At 42.4% G+C, this 13,399-nt stretch overlaps 1 protein-coding gene across 1 annotated transcript; it reads right to left on the bottom strand.

Moving 5' to 3' along the window:
- Positions 1–396: 396 nt before the first annotated feature.
- LOC132820210 (P2Y purinoceptor 2-like) lies at positions 397–6,671 on the bottom strand. Its single transcript, XM_060832198.1, has 2 exons — positions 6,587–6,671; positions 397–2,341 (listed from the first exon to the last, which is right to left on the bottom strand). Exons 1-2 carry the CDS (start codon positions 6,634–6,636, stop codon positions 1,642–1,644), a joined length of 750 nt encoding a protein of 249 aa, XP_060688181.1. The 5' UTR covers positions 6,637–6,671; the 3' UTR covers positions 397–1,641.
- Between the last annotated feature and the right edge of the window lie 6,728 nt (positions 6,672–13,399).

The following is a 13,399-nucleotide window of genomic DNA, read 5'->3' on the forward strand; positions in this document are numbered from 1 at the left end:
TTCGGAGGGTCAGTGTGGACTTGTTAGGCCGAAGGGCCTGTTTCCATAATGGAGGGAATCAAATCTAAACAGTGAGATAGTTAACCTTCTCTCTCAGAACCCGAGCCTTCACGCGTGTTTTGTATACTTTCTCTACATGCGGAGAACCCGTGAAGGAAATCATTGCAATGTCTCAACGAAGGAACAGATAACTTCGGCTATTGCCCTCTGCCACCAATTCCAGCCAAGTCACTGTTTCTTCTGAAAGCTTCTTAACAAACAGCAGCTGGGCCAGGCCGAGATCAGAACTGTAAATGATGGGTACTAAAAAAGGAAGGAAATACGCACAAAACATTACAGAATCACAAAAAATTCATTTCCCTTAATTATTGAAGTATTTACAATGACTTCTGTAGCCGATAGCACATAATCACAATTCCTTGTAAGCTGAAAGCTTGCACAGACATCAAGGTTCTCGGGGAAATAAAACTGATAATTATTATTTCATGGCCCATCCTGGTACACAGTATTTTATGTATGAATGCACACGTTAACATGCATCATCGAGTGTAACCTATTTGTCATCATGCTGAAGGGATTAATCTAAAATTTGGGTAATTTCAAAAAGAAGTTGGATTTGCCAGACCAGCTGTGACTCATTGGTGCAGCTGTTAACTGACTCGACTTATGTGCAAACCCTCCTGTAATTTCCGCTTCGGCTTCAAAACTTGTGAGACTGACAGCGATCGGAATCTACAGCATTCCTTTTGACCTGGTGGTTGCTGACAGAAGAATTTCGGATCTTATCCCAATTTACAGCAGGCTGTGTTAAGCTAAATTAATCGCTGCATCTCTGTGTGAATTCGGGAAAAGTGCTTCCAGGCATAGACTCAACCCACCCAGCTTTCCATAGGTTGCGTTTGCACAGACGCACAGTGTTGGCAAGTTTCCCCTCACATTCCTTATTGGCTGATTCAGCAATGAAGTCATGGGAGGCTGCCTCACTGTAAAATGAGACATTACTTGGCAAAGTATCTGCAGGCAGGAGGTTTTGCGTTATCATTTTCAGAGGCACGTCATCAAGTTATCAGGGAAGTTGCTTGAATGTTATGTTTTCTTATGAGGTGGGGAGGTGGCTGGGGAGGGGTCTTATGCTTCAGTGATACAGTGCTTTGGTGAGATCACATCTGGTATTGTGTGTACAGTACTAAAGAAGGATGCTAATACTTAGCAAGCAGTTCAGAGGAGGTTTACTAGACTAATACCTGAAATGAGCAGATTGCTATGAGGTTAGGGCTGCATTCTCTGGAGTTCAGATGAATCAAAGGTGATTCAGTTGAAACATATAAGATCTTGTTTAAACTTGACTGGGTGGATGTTGAAAGGATATGTCGTCTTGTGGAAGAATTAAAAACTAAGAATTGTAGCTGAAAAATAAAGAATTACCCATTCAAAAATTCCCTTCTGGATGCAGAATTTTTAAGTATATTAGGAATATAGAGTTGAGGTCATAATCTTACTGAATGATGGAGTAGGCTCTGGATTCTTGTTCATTTTGTAAATAATAAATACTTAATAAATATCTCATTGCCTGTCTGCCTACCTAAGTAAAAGATCATTTATATTGTTAAAAAAGGAATTCTTCAAGGGCGATCTTGTATGTTAAGAACAGTGGCCTGTTCTAGTCGATAGGTGCCTGGAATAAGACTTAGTTGTATAAACTTTGTAGTAGAAGAAAACATTCATGAACCTGAAACAGATGAGCAGATTATCAAACAGTCCTCTAACAGCAGGAGCTATCAGCAGAAAATACTGGAACAACGGTGATAGACAGAGTTCCTCGGATTCCGCAGCAGCTATGTATTCAGTTTGTGAAATAACACATTCTATGAGCACAGTAATCCAGACAAGCATGCTAGTCCTTTTAGCTTGCCTTACAGTCCTTATGTAACGAGATTGCACAGGGAATTGAGTTATGAGGAAAGCCTCCAGGCTGATGCAACTTAACATTAAAGAACTGACGTTGATGTTCATCACCAGGAGATTGTGAATAAGGCCACGGATGAAGCCATCTGGTGCAAATTTGATGTCAACCACTTGGTGGCACATTTCGAGCAGGATGGCAGGCACCAGCACTGCATCTGCTGCTGCCAAATGGGAAATGAAGACTGCTGTGCTCTTCTTAGACACAGTCTGAGATAAGAGCAAGACTGAGACATGAAGTGTTCCAATGGCTCCTGCAACCAATACCACAATATTTGTAGAAGGCAGGATCATATACTGTATGTATTTCACAACCAAGTATCTCTTCAGGACATGCAGGTAATCTGTGTGCTGAGGGTCCTTTGACTGTACAGATGTCCTGTGGGCAAAAAAATAAGTTAACTTCTTGTCAAAGAGACTTTTGATTGAAGTAAACCCTTTTTAAACATCCTAAACTTGATGACACTGTTTTTCTTGGGGCAACTCCTTTCCCCTGTTCTGCATTGCATGTCACTCACACTTGCACCAGCTTGCAGGGTTAATTCTAAAACTCTTTCTTAACATTTATGAAGAGACAAGGAGATTTGCATAATGTAATTAACTAGGTGAAATTATGTGTATTTTGATAAAGAAATTGGTCCTGCAGGAACTGTTGTATCATTCTTGAAGCCATTAGCTTCAATATGATCAAATTATTAAGAAGGTACAGTTAGTAAGTTTGCAGATGACACCAAAATTGGAGGTGTAGTGAACAGTGAAGAAAGTTACCTCAGAGTACAATGGGATCTTGATTAGATGGGCCAATGGGCTGAGAAGTGGCAGGTGGAGTTTAATTTAGATAAATGTGAGGTGTTGCATTTTGGAAAGGCAAATCAGAGCAGGGCTTATACACTTAATGGTAAGGTCCTGGGGAGTGTTGCTGAACAAAGAGAACTTGGAGTGCAGGTTCATAGTTCCTTGAAAGTGGAATCACAGGTAGACAGGATAGTGAAGATGGTGTTTTTCCTTTATTGGTCAGAGCATTGAGTACAAGAGTTGGGAGGTCATGTTGTGGCTGTACAGGACATTGATTAGGCCACTTTTGAAATATTGTGTACAATTCTGGTCTCCCTCCTACAGGAAGGATGTTGTGAAAATTGAAGGAGTTCAGAAAATACTTACAAGGATGTTGCCAGGGCAAGTCTGAATAGCTTGGGACTGTTTTCCCTGGAGCACAGAGGCTGAGGGGTAACCTCATAGAGGTTTGTAAAATCACGAGGGGCATGGATAGGGTAAATAGACAAGGTCTTTTCCCTGGTGTGGGCGAGTCCAGAGGGCATAGGTTTAGAGTGAGGGGAAAAATTTAAAGGGCAACATTTTCATGAGAGAGTGTTGTGTGTATGGAATGAGCTGCCAGAAGTGGTGGGGGCTAGTATAATTATAACATTTAAAAGGCATCTGGATGGGTGCATAAATAGGAAGGGTTTATAGACAGAAGGGCCAAGTGGGACTAGATTAGATTAGAATATCAGGTCGGAATGGATGAGTTGGACTGAAGGATCTGTTTCCATGCTGTACATCTCTACAACTCTATGACTCTACTTAATCTCCTCTGTCATATCCAGCCTATCTTATATTTGCATTGGCCACATCAGTCACATCTGAGTCAAGAGTTTTATGGGTTCAGTTCTTACGGCAGAGAACAAAGTGTAGGCTGATACCCAGTGCATGGTCAGATGTGCTGACCTCGCAGTGAGACACGCTCACAAGATCCTATGTGTTTCCTCGTGTAGAGATGAAAGTACCCACTATTATTTTGCAGAAGGTAAGGCCAATGTTTTGCCTCAATCCCTTGTAATTAACATGAGTCTTCTGGTCAATATCACATTGCAGACATGGGAGTTTACTGCATGCAAATTGGCAGCATGTTTTCTACATTCTGTTAAGAAGGGGTGTGTGGTTGAACAAGCACAGTTCTTTTGTGCACATATTGGAAAATGAAGACTGGACGGAATGATGGACAATAATATTTTACATCATTAATGTTTACAAAAAAGCTCTTTACTCTTACGTTCCTGGTTAGTAATGGACCTGGATTCAGTAAAGCTGGTAAAAACATAGTTTCATTAAGATCAATGTCTTGTGAATATCCTTTTTTGAGCTTTTAACAATGTTCGTGGTACAAGTAGGAAGCCAAGCCAGCCAAAGCTATCTAGATTATAATGAAGGTTAACTGTACTTCCACAGTTGGAAATGTAACATTATTTTTAACATTCCTCTGTTTTTCCCTTAACTCTGCAGGAGACGTAGTACAATTACTATACATATCTGTTTTTATTGGAGTTTGATCAGAAATAACTTTATTTTTTACATTTGAAATGTAATTCAAAACCGGTTGTAGGATTTTCCATGAATCTTGTAGAATGATAATCAGTTACCTGGAGCTGTGATGGGAAAAGTGGCATATCCCATTTATTGTTAATAATTAAAGTTAAGAAAGAAAATAGTTGAATAAGTGCCTGAATAATCCAATAATGTGAAAGACTTTAAAGTTAATACCTTAGTCATGCAATTAAATAATCGCAAGTCAGATGCTCACATTGATAGCCAAAAAAACTTTATTTCTTAATTGAATTAAGCACAATTGTATTCATGTAAGATTGAGGCCCTCTTCCCCCCCCCCCCCCCCCCCCCACCCCCCCCCCAACATTGAAGGGATCTCCACTTACTTCTTTAAATGAGTTTTTGTCTTAGAACAGCTGAAAACATTTGCTCTCATGTCTAGTAATCTCATGGATAAAATGTCTGGTTGTCTTGTATATAATACCTAGCTGAGTAATGAAAGTATATGTATGATCAATTACTATGGCAAGTGCAGTGTCTCATTATGAGGGTGATGCTAACAATTTCAGTCTGTCTGCTCTAACCCTACCCCTAATCAACATAGCAGTATTCACTTTCAGGCCATGGGTGACTGTAAGTTGGCATAAGATAGGTTTTACAACAGGCTGTAGGAAGCTTAGTTATTGTGCATGTCTGTCAGGGAGAGATATGTCACAGCATTTGGCATATGGGGATGGAGTACGTTCGTTTTCTAGTAGCCCTAGTAGTATCCCTAGTAGCCATACAGTCAGATGACAAACAACACGAATTCGATTGGGACAACACCACTATTATAGGGCAGGCCAAACAGAGAATAGCCAGGGAATTCCTAGAAGCATGGCACTCATCCACAAATTCTATCAACAGACACATCGACCTAGACCCTATATACAGGCCACTGCAGCGGACAGCAACTGACAACTGGAAGCGGCAGATTCAAACCAGTATAAATGCTGGAGGAATCAGCACAGAAGCGCTTCACAGGAGGCTCCCAAGCACTGAAGATGTCACCTCGAAAGGGGACGAAACGTTTGCAGCAAAAACTCCCAGCTCGGCGAATAGAACACAAAAATGAGCACCCGAGCTACAAATCTTCTCACAAACTTTGAATGTTTTCTACCACACTTGGAATGCTGCCCTGATAAATTTGCAAGCAGACCTTTCTTCCCATGCTTTGAAGGCACTCAGTGCTTGGCCCAAGGACTCAGCATCAGGCAGTCAGGTGGTCACTGAAAACTATGCCCCTGTCCTTGCTTTCACCCCCCTCCTGCTGACTCTGTCACATCATCCCTGTCTTATGATTCCCCAATTTTCCTTCACTTATCTTCGGTCTGGTCTATGAATAGTCCTTGGTCTCTCGTGGGTGCGTTGCCTCTCTAGTGGGTGTGTTGCCACCAACCATTAGTGTTGGTGCCACGAAAGCTTCCTAGCCAGTAACTGGCCAGCGGTTCAGTGGTGAGACTTCCAGCACTGGGGGCCTCAGCGCCTTCCCTTTGGGGAAGGTATTCAATTCTGCTGGGCCTCTACCATGGAACTGATGGGGTTTCCTCTCCATCCTGTGAAAGCTGGAGACACACCCATCATCCTGACAGATTCCTGCTCTCTCTCTCTCTCTCTCTCACACTCACACACACATACATACACACACACACACACACACACACACACACACTCTCACTCTCTCTCTCTCTCTCTCTCTCTCTCTCTCTCTCATAAGCCCAAACATTCTTTGTCACATGGGCACATACTCCCACAGGCGCACTATTACATATTTTCATTCTATCACGTGCTCCCTCACATTCTCTAGCCCTTTGACACAGTCTCTCTTAAACATACTGATGGGCATTCTCTCAAATGCACACTCACACCCATACAGACATTCACACTTATCTACAGACACATACACTTGCACTTTAACTCACAAATAAACCCCTCAATTTCTGATGACTTCCAAACTTTGCCAAAACAGAAATGTATTTGCTGTAATTCACTTTCTCAGTCGTTGAGACTAGTTCATGAGCTGATGACAAATTCCAGCACATTCGAGTCACTTTAAGAATTTGGGTGGAATTGTAATGATACTGTTAACTTTGGATTTTGCGCAAAATGATTGATTTGAGTTTTCTCTGAAACATAATACAATAATTGTCTCATTTAAAAAATATCATTGCAGAACAAGTGTGGGGTCTAAAAAGAGTCAGCGTAAATTGAGGAAACAGAGCTAAGACAATGCTAGTAAGAGGAGAAAATGTAGAACACTTACACTTTCTGTTGTTGGGAGCATGTTTCACAAAGCTTTTTTAGGTGATCCATTCCTTCATATCAGAGATTTTCAGCATATGTGAAAGATTTTCTGACATTCAGTTTTATATATTTGTCATCCTGGTGTAAGTGAGTACTGATGTCATCAGCTCATGCTATGGTTACCAATCCTTCCTCTTGCAAAACAATTGAACATTGGCTGACTTACTACATTCTTCACCAATCCAGCCCTCCAAGTATTTTTATACCGGCAAAACAATTGGCAGTTGCTCTTGTTTTTTTTAGCTGTCTGAAGTTAAGGAAGAAAAGCATCGTCAAGTTGGCTTCAGGCTGTTGGCTCAGAAAGTGGCTAAATCCAGGGAAACACTTCATTTCATTTTAAAAGGAGAAACAACAAAAGCATCAGGACAGGACTGGCTCTGGAGGGGGATCTGATAGTTTATTGTTCCTGGCGTGAGACATTTAGGTTTTAGATGATTTTTGAATGGGAAGTTACTGAAGGCTCGAGCTGGTAACAGCTTGCAGTTAAAGTGACATTATCTGGCACACAGGTGATAAGAACAAATGACTTTGTGTATCTTCTCCGTGAATTAGATTGAAAGGCAACAACATTAACTGAGAAAGAACTATAAACTAGTGTGAAAACAACCAATGCTGGAGATCATAACTGGTCAGGCAGTATCCACGGACGGAGAGCAAGCTCATGTTTTGAGTCTAGATGACTCTTCATCAGAGTGTTGGTGAATTCAGTGTCAAACTAGATGCAATTCAGAATCATTGATTTGTTACAGCGCACAAAGAAGGCCCATCGGCCCATTGCATCTGTACACACACACACACACACACACAATGGAACAATTCAAATACTGCTACTCCTTCCTTTCTATTAGAAAATGTAGAAAGGTTTATGACTCAGCTGCAGGCTATTCCTGGTCATCTTGTCTGTGCCCTATCCACAAATGACTCATCTAGTCTTAATCCCATTTTCCACCACTCGATTCATATTCCTCGTGATTGAGGGAGTTCAGGTACATCCCCCAACCCGTTTTTAAATGCACTGAGGGCTTCTGTCTCAATTACTCATATGGTGTGTTCTACAACCCTACCACTCTCTGGGTGAGAATATGTTTCCTCGTCTCCCCTTAACCCTTCCAGCAATTGCTGTAAATCTATGCCTCCCCCTAATCACAGATCGTGCTGATAAGGGAAATGGGTCCTTCCCACCTGCTGTCTCCAGGCCTCTCACAACCTTGTAACCTCAAACACATTTTCTGTCTGCTCCCTCTATTTAAGCAAAATCACCCCAGCCTCTCCAATTGTCTCTCATTGCTGCAATGTTTCAGTCCCAGCAACAACCTTAATAAATTACTTCTGTACTGTCTCTAGTGTAATTATATACTTTCTGTAATGTGGTGGCCAGACTGTATGCAGCATGACCTAACTAGTGTTTTATATAGCTTCAGTATAACAACTCTGTTCTATGCATAAAGAAACCATATGCTGCTTTAACCGCCTCATCAATCTGTTCTGCTACCTTCAGGGATCTGTGAATAGTCAAGGTCCCTCACTCTCTCTCCATGCTCCCATTTCTCCTCTCCAACTGCATCACCTCACATTGCTCTGGGTTGAACTCCATTTGCCACTTTTCTGCCCATCAGATCAATCCACTGATATTTTCCTGGAATTGACAGCCTCCTTCCTCATTATCAAACATAATGCCAATTCTTGTCTTGAATGCAGACTTCAAATCCCCAACATTCAACCCAAATATTTGGAAAAATACCACAAAATGCAAGGGGCCTATTATTGGCCTCTCCAAGGTCTGTGTTGGAAACAGCATTCTAGTCATGAGAATACCAATCAATAGTTACGTTTTGTATCCTGCCATTGAGCCCATTTTATATCCAGCAAGTTACATTTCCCTGGATCTCATGAGCATTTATTGTTTACTCAGTCTGCCATGTGGGATCTTGACAAATGCCTTGCCAAATTCCACACGGACACATAAACTGCACTAACCATCAAACTCATTGTTACCTCCACAAGGAAACAAATTAATCAAGTTTGTCAGACACGATCTTCATGCTGACTGCCTTTGATTTCTTTGTCCCTTCACTAAGTGAGAGTTTGCTCCTTTTTTCAGAATAGATTCCAACTGTTTTCAGACTTCTGAAGTTTAGATTGACTGGTCCATAATTGTTCTGTCTATCCCTCACTGCCTTTTCAAGTAAATGTACAAGTGGTGGATGTGTGTACAGTTAAGACATTTAAACAACATTTGGGTAAGTATATGAACAGGAATGGTTTGGAGGGATCTGGTCCAAACACAGGTAAGTGGGGAGGTGGGGGGGGGTGGAGTCCTGAGAACTTTCACAGTGCCTTGCTCAAGTCCAATTTCAGCCCAGAGTTGGGTGGTTGGGTGGTGTCTCTTGCCCACCATGAGGAGCTGCCAAGCTGTGCAGAGCAGCACTACTTTGTAAGCTGTGTCCTCTCTCTTGGTCTTTGTCCCTGAATGAGCCTTTGTCCCTGCTCCCAGGCCTTCGTGACCACACCTTTGAAAGTTGGCCACACTAGGCCCATCTGTGCATGTGCAGCCCATGTGACCTTACTATGCACAGAACATAAGTGAAGTCAGCCCCAGACGCACTGATTCACTTTGCCCCATTTTGATGGCCATCTTTGTGCTTGTGCTGATCACTCCACCTTGAGAAAAGGAATTCTACCCTTGACATTTTCGAAAGCACCAACATCAATCAATACCTGGAGAAATAAGCCATTGCAATTTTAAGAGTTAATTTTCAGTCCCAGGGAGAAGTTGAACAGCAGGGATTAATAATTATGGTGTCCTGTTTCTCATCTACATGCTGATACTCCGTGACATCATCCAAAAGCACTGCATTAGTTTTCACATGAATGCCTTCATTTTCCAATGCTTCGGAATTTCCAGCTACAGCAGGCTACCTCATTTTCCTTCCTTCAGATTCTCCAAAACAAACTTGACCACATCTGCCCTGGTATATATCCTTCACCAAGCCATGTAAGGAGATGTTTATTCTGGTTCCTCCTATGCAGGGCTTGGGAGACAAGAAAGGCATTCTATAAATATAAGTTGTCGTCAAAAGGCTACAACTTCTGTCCGTACGTACTCAAGGGAAAACTTTCTGAACTCTTCAGTCACTTTGAAGTTGAAGGATTTAGTATTGAGCTTGAAGAAATTTCCACATTCTAAAACCAGCAGACAGCCCAGAGGTCTATTAAAATCATGAGCAAATCAGTTATTTGTAGGAAAATCACTTAGAGTCACAGATCATAGAGATGTACAGCATGGAAACAGACCCTTCTGTCCAACCCATCCATGCCATCCAGATATCCCAACCCAATCTAGACCCACCTGCCAGCACCCGACCCATAAGCGGGTGGACAGGTTGAGGCGGTTAATGTCGCGGCGGCAGTTGGCTATAAAGAGATCGAGGGTGGGTAAGAGGCAATCCTCTTCATATACCCATCCAGATGACTCTTAAATGTTGCAATTGTACCAGCCTCCACCACTTCCTCTGCCAGGTCATTCCATACATGTACCACCCTCTGTGTGAAAAAGTTGCCCCTTAGGTCTCTTTTATATCTTTCCCCTCTCACCCTAGACCTATGCCCTCTAGTTCTGGACTCCCTGACCCCAGGGAAAAGACTTTGTCTATTTATCCTATCCATGCCCCTCATAATTTTGTAAACCTCTATAAGGTCACCCCTCAGCCTCTGATGCTCCAGGGAAAACAGCCCCAGCCTGTTCAGCCTCTCTCTATAGCTCAAATCCTCCAACCCTTGCAACATCTTGGCAACATCCTTGAAAATCTTTTCTGAACCCTTTTAAGTTTCACAACATTTTTCCGATAGGAAGGAGACCAGAATTGCACACAATATTCCAACAATAGCCTAACCAATGTCCTGTAGAGCTGTGACATGACCTCCTGTACTCAATACTCTGACCAATAAAGGAAAGCATACCAAACCCCTTCTTCACTATCCTATCTACCTGCGATTCCACTTTCAAGGAGCTATGATCCTGCACTCCAAGGTCTCTTTGTTCAGCAACACTCCCTAGGACCTTACTATTAAGTGTAAAGTCCTGCTAAGATTTGCTTTCCCAAAATGCAGCACCTCGCATTTATCGGAATTAAACTCCATCTGCCACTTCTCAGCCCATTGTCCCATCTGGTCAAGATCCTGTTGTAATTTGAGGTAACCCTCTTCACTGTCCATGACACCTCCAATTTTGGTGTCATCTGCAAACTTACTAACCGTACTTCATATGCTCAAATGACAAAAAGTAGAGGACTCAGCACTGATCGTTGTGGCACTCCACTGGTCACAGGTCTCCAGTATGAAAAACAACCCTCCACCACCACCCTCTGTCTTCTACCTTTGAGCCAGTTCTGTATCCAAATGGCTAGTTCTCCCTGTATTCTATGAGATCTAACATTGCTAATCAGTCTCCCATGGGGAACCTTGTCGAATGCCTTACTGACGTCCATATGGATCACATTTACTGCTCTGCCCTCATCAAGCTTCTTTGTTACTTCTTCAAAAAATTCACTCAAGTTTGTGAGACATGATTTCCCATGCACAAAGCCATGTTGACTATCCCGAATCAGTCCTTGCTTTTCCAGGTACATGTACATCCTGTCCCTCAGGATTCTCTCCAACAACCACTGACATCAGGCTCACTGGTCTATAGTTCCCTGGCTTGTCTTTACCGCCCTTCTTAAACAGTGGCACCACGTTTGCCAACCTCCAGTCTTCCGGCACCTCGCCTGTGACTATCGATGATACAAATATCTCAGCAAGATGCCCAGCAATCACTTCTCTAGCTTCCCATAGAGTTCTCGGGTACACCTGATCAGGTCCTGGGGATTTATCCACCTTTATCCGTTTCAAGACATCCAGCACTTCCTCCTCTGTAATCTGTACATTTTGCAAGATGTCACCATCTATTTCCCTACAGTCTATATCTTCTACATCCTTTTTCACAGTAAATACTGATGCAAAATAATCATTTAGCGTCTCCCCATTTTCTGTGGCTCCACACAAAGGCCGCCTTACTGATATTTGAGGGGCCCTATTCTCTCCCTAGTTACCCTTTTGTCCTTAATATATTTGTAAAAATCCTTTGGATTCTCCTTAATTCTATTTGCCAATGCTATCTCATGTCCCCTTTTTGCTCTCCTGATTTCCCTCTTAAGTATACTCATACTTTAAGGATTCACTCAATCTTCCCTGTCTATACTTGACATATGCTTCCTTTTTCTTAACCAAACCCTCAATTTCTTTAGTCATCCAGCATTCCCTGTACCTACCAGCCTTTTCTTTCACCCTGACAGGAATATACTTTCTCTGGATTCTTGTTGTCTTATTTCTGAAGGTTTCCCATTTTCCAGCCGTCCCTTTACCTGCGAACATCTTCCTCTAATCAGCTTTTGAAAGTTCTTGTCTAATACCGTCAAAATTGGCCTTTCTCCAGTTTAGAACTTCAACTTTTAGATCTGGTCTATCCTTTTCCATCATGATTTTAAAACAAATAGAATCATGGTCGCTGGCCCCAAAGTGCTCCCTCCCTCCACCCCCACCCCTCCACGACACCTCATTTACCTGCCCTGCCTTATTTCCCAAGAGTAGGTCAAGTTTTGCACCTTCTCTAGTAGGTACATCCTGATTCAGAAAATTGTCTTATACACACTTAAGAAATTCCTCTCCATCTAAATCTTTAACACTATGACAGTCCCAGTCGATGTTTGGTGAGTTAAAATCCTACCATAACTACCCTATTATTCTTACAGATAGCTGAGCTCTCCTTACAAGTTTGTTTCTCAATTTCCCTCTGACTATTAGAGGATCTATAATACAATCCCAATAAGGTGATTATCCCTTTCTTATTTTTCAGTTCGACCCAAATAACTTCCCTGTATTTCTGGGAATATCCTCCCTCAGCACAGCTGTAATGCTATCCCTTATCAAAAGTGCCACTCCCCCTCCTTTCTTGCCTCCCTTTCTATCCTTCCTGTAGCATTTGCATCCTGGAACATTAAGCTGCCAGTCCTGCCCATCCCTGAGCCATATTTCTGTAATTGCTATGATATCCCAGTCCCACGTTCCCCTGAGTTCATCTGCCTTCCTCTTGCATTGGAATAAATGCAGTTTAACTTATTAGTCCTACCTTGTCTCTGCCTGCCCTGACTGTTTGATTCACTTCTGTTCTCAACTGTGCCAGTCTCAGATCGATCTCTTTCCTCACTATCTCCCTGGGTCCCACACCCCCACCTTACTAGTTTAAATCCTCTTGAGCAGTTCTAGCAAATTTCCTTGCCAGTATGTTAGTCCCCTTCCAATTGAGGTGCAATCCGTCTTTCTTGTACAGGTCACTTCTACCCCAAAAGAGATTCCAATGATCCAAAAATGTGAATCCTTCTCCCATACACCAGCTCCTCAGCCATGCATTCATCTTCTCTATCCTCCTATTCCTGCCCTCACTAGCACGTAGCACTGGGAATAATCCAGTAACCCTTGAGGACCTTTTTAAATTTCTGCTGAACTCTCTGTAATCTCCCTTCAAAATCTCAACCTTTTCCATTCCTATATCGTTGGTTCCAATGTGGACAATGACCTCTTGCTGGCCCCTGTCCCCTATGAGAACATTCTGCACCCTCTCTGAGACATCCTTGATCCTGGCACCAGGGAAGCAACACAGCATTCTGCTTTTTCTCTGTTGGCCACAGAAACGCCTGTCTGTACCTCTGACTACAGAATCCCCTAACACAATTGA

The sequence above is a fragment of the Hemiscyllium ocellatum genome, chromosome 11 (genome assembly GCF_020745735.1).
Source record: "Hemiscyllium ocellatum isolate sHemOce1 chromosome 11, sHemOce1.pat.X.cur, whole genome shotgun sequence".
Lineage (NCBI taxonomy): Eukaryota > Metazoa > Chordata > Chondrichthyes > Orectolobiformes > Hemiscylliidae > Hemiscyllium > Hemiscyllium ocellatum.

Excerpts from the sequence above, each read along its gene's own strand:
- LOC132820210 (XM_060832198.1), bottom strand. The coding sequence starts at position 6,636 with ATGGATCACCTAAAAAAGCTTTGTGAAACATGCTCCCAACAACAGAAA. Across the intron at positions 2,342-6,586 it reads TGCTCCCAACAACAGAAAGT|GACATCTGTACAGTCAAAGG; the intron begins GTAAGTGTTCTA and ends TTTTGCCCACAG.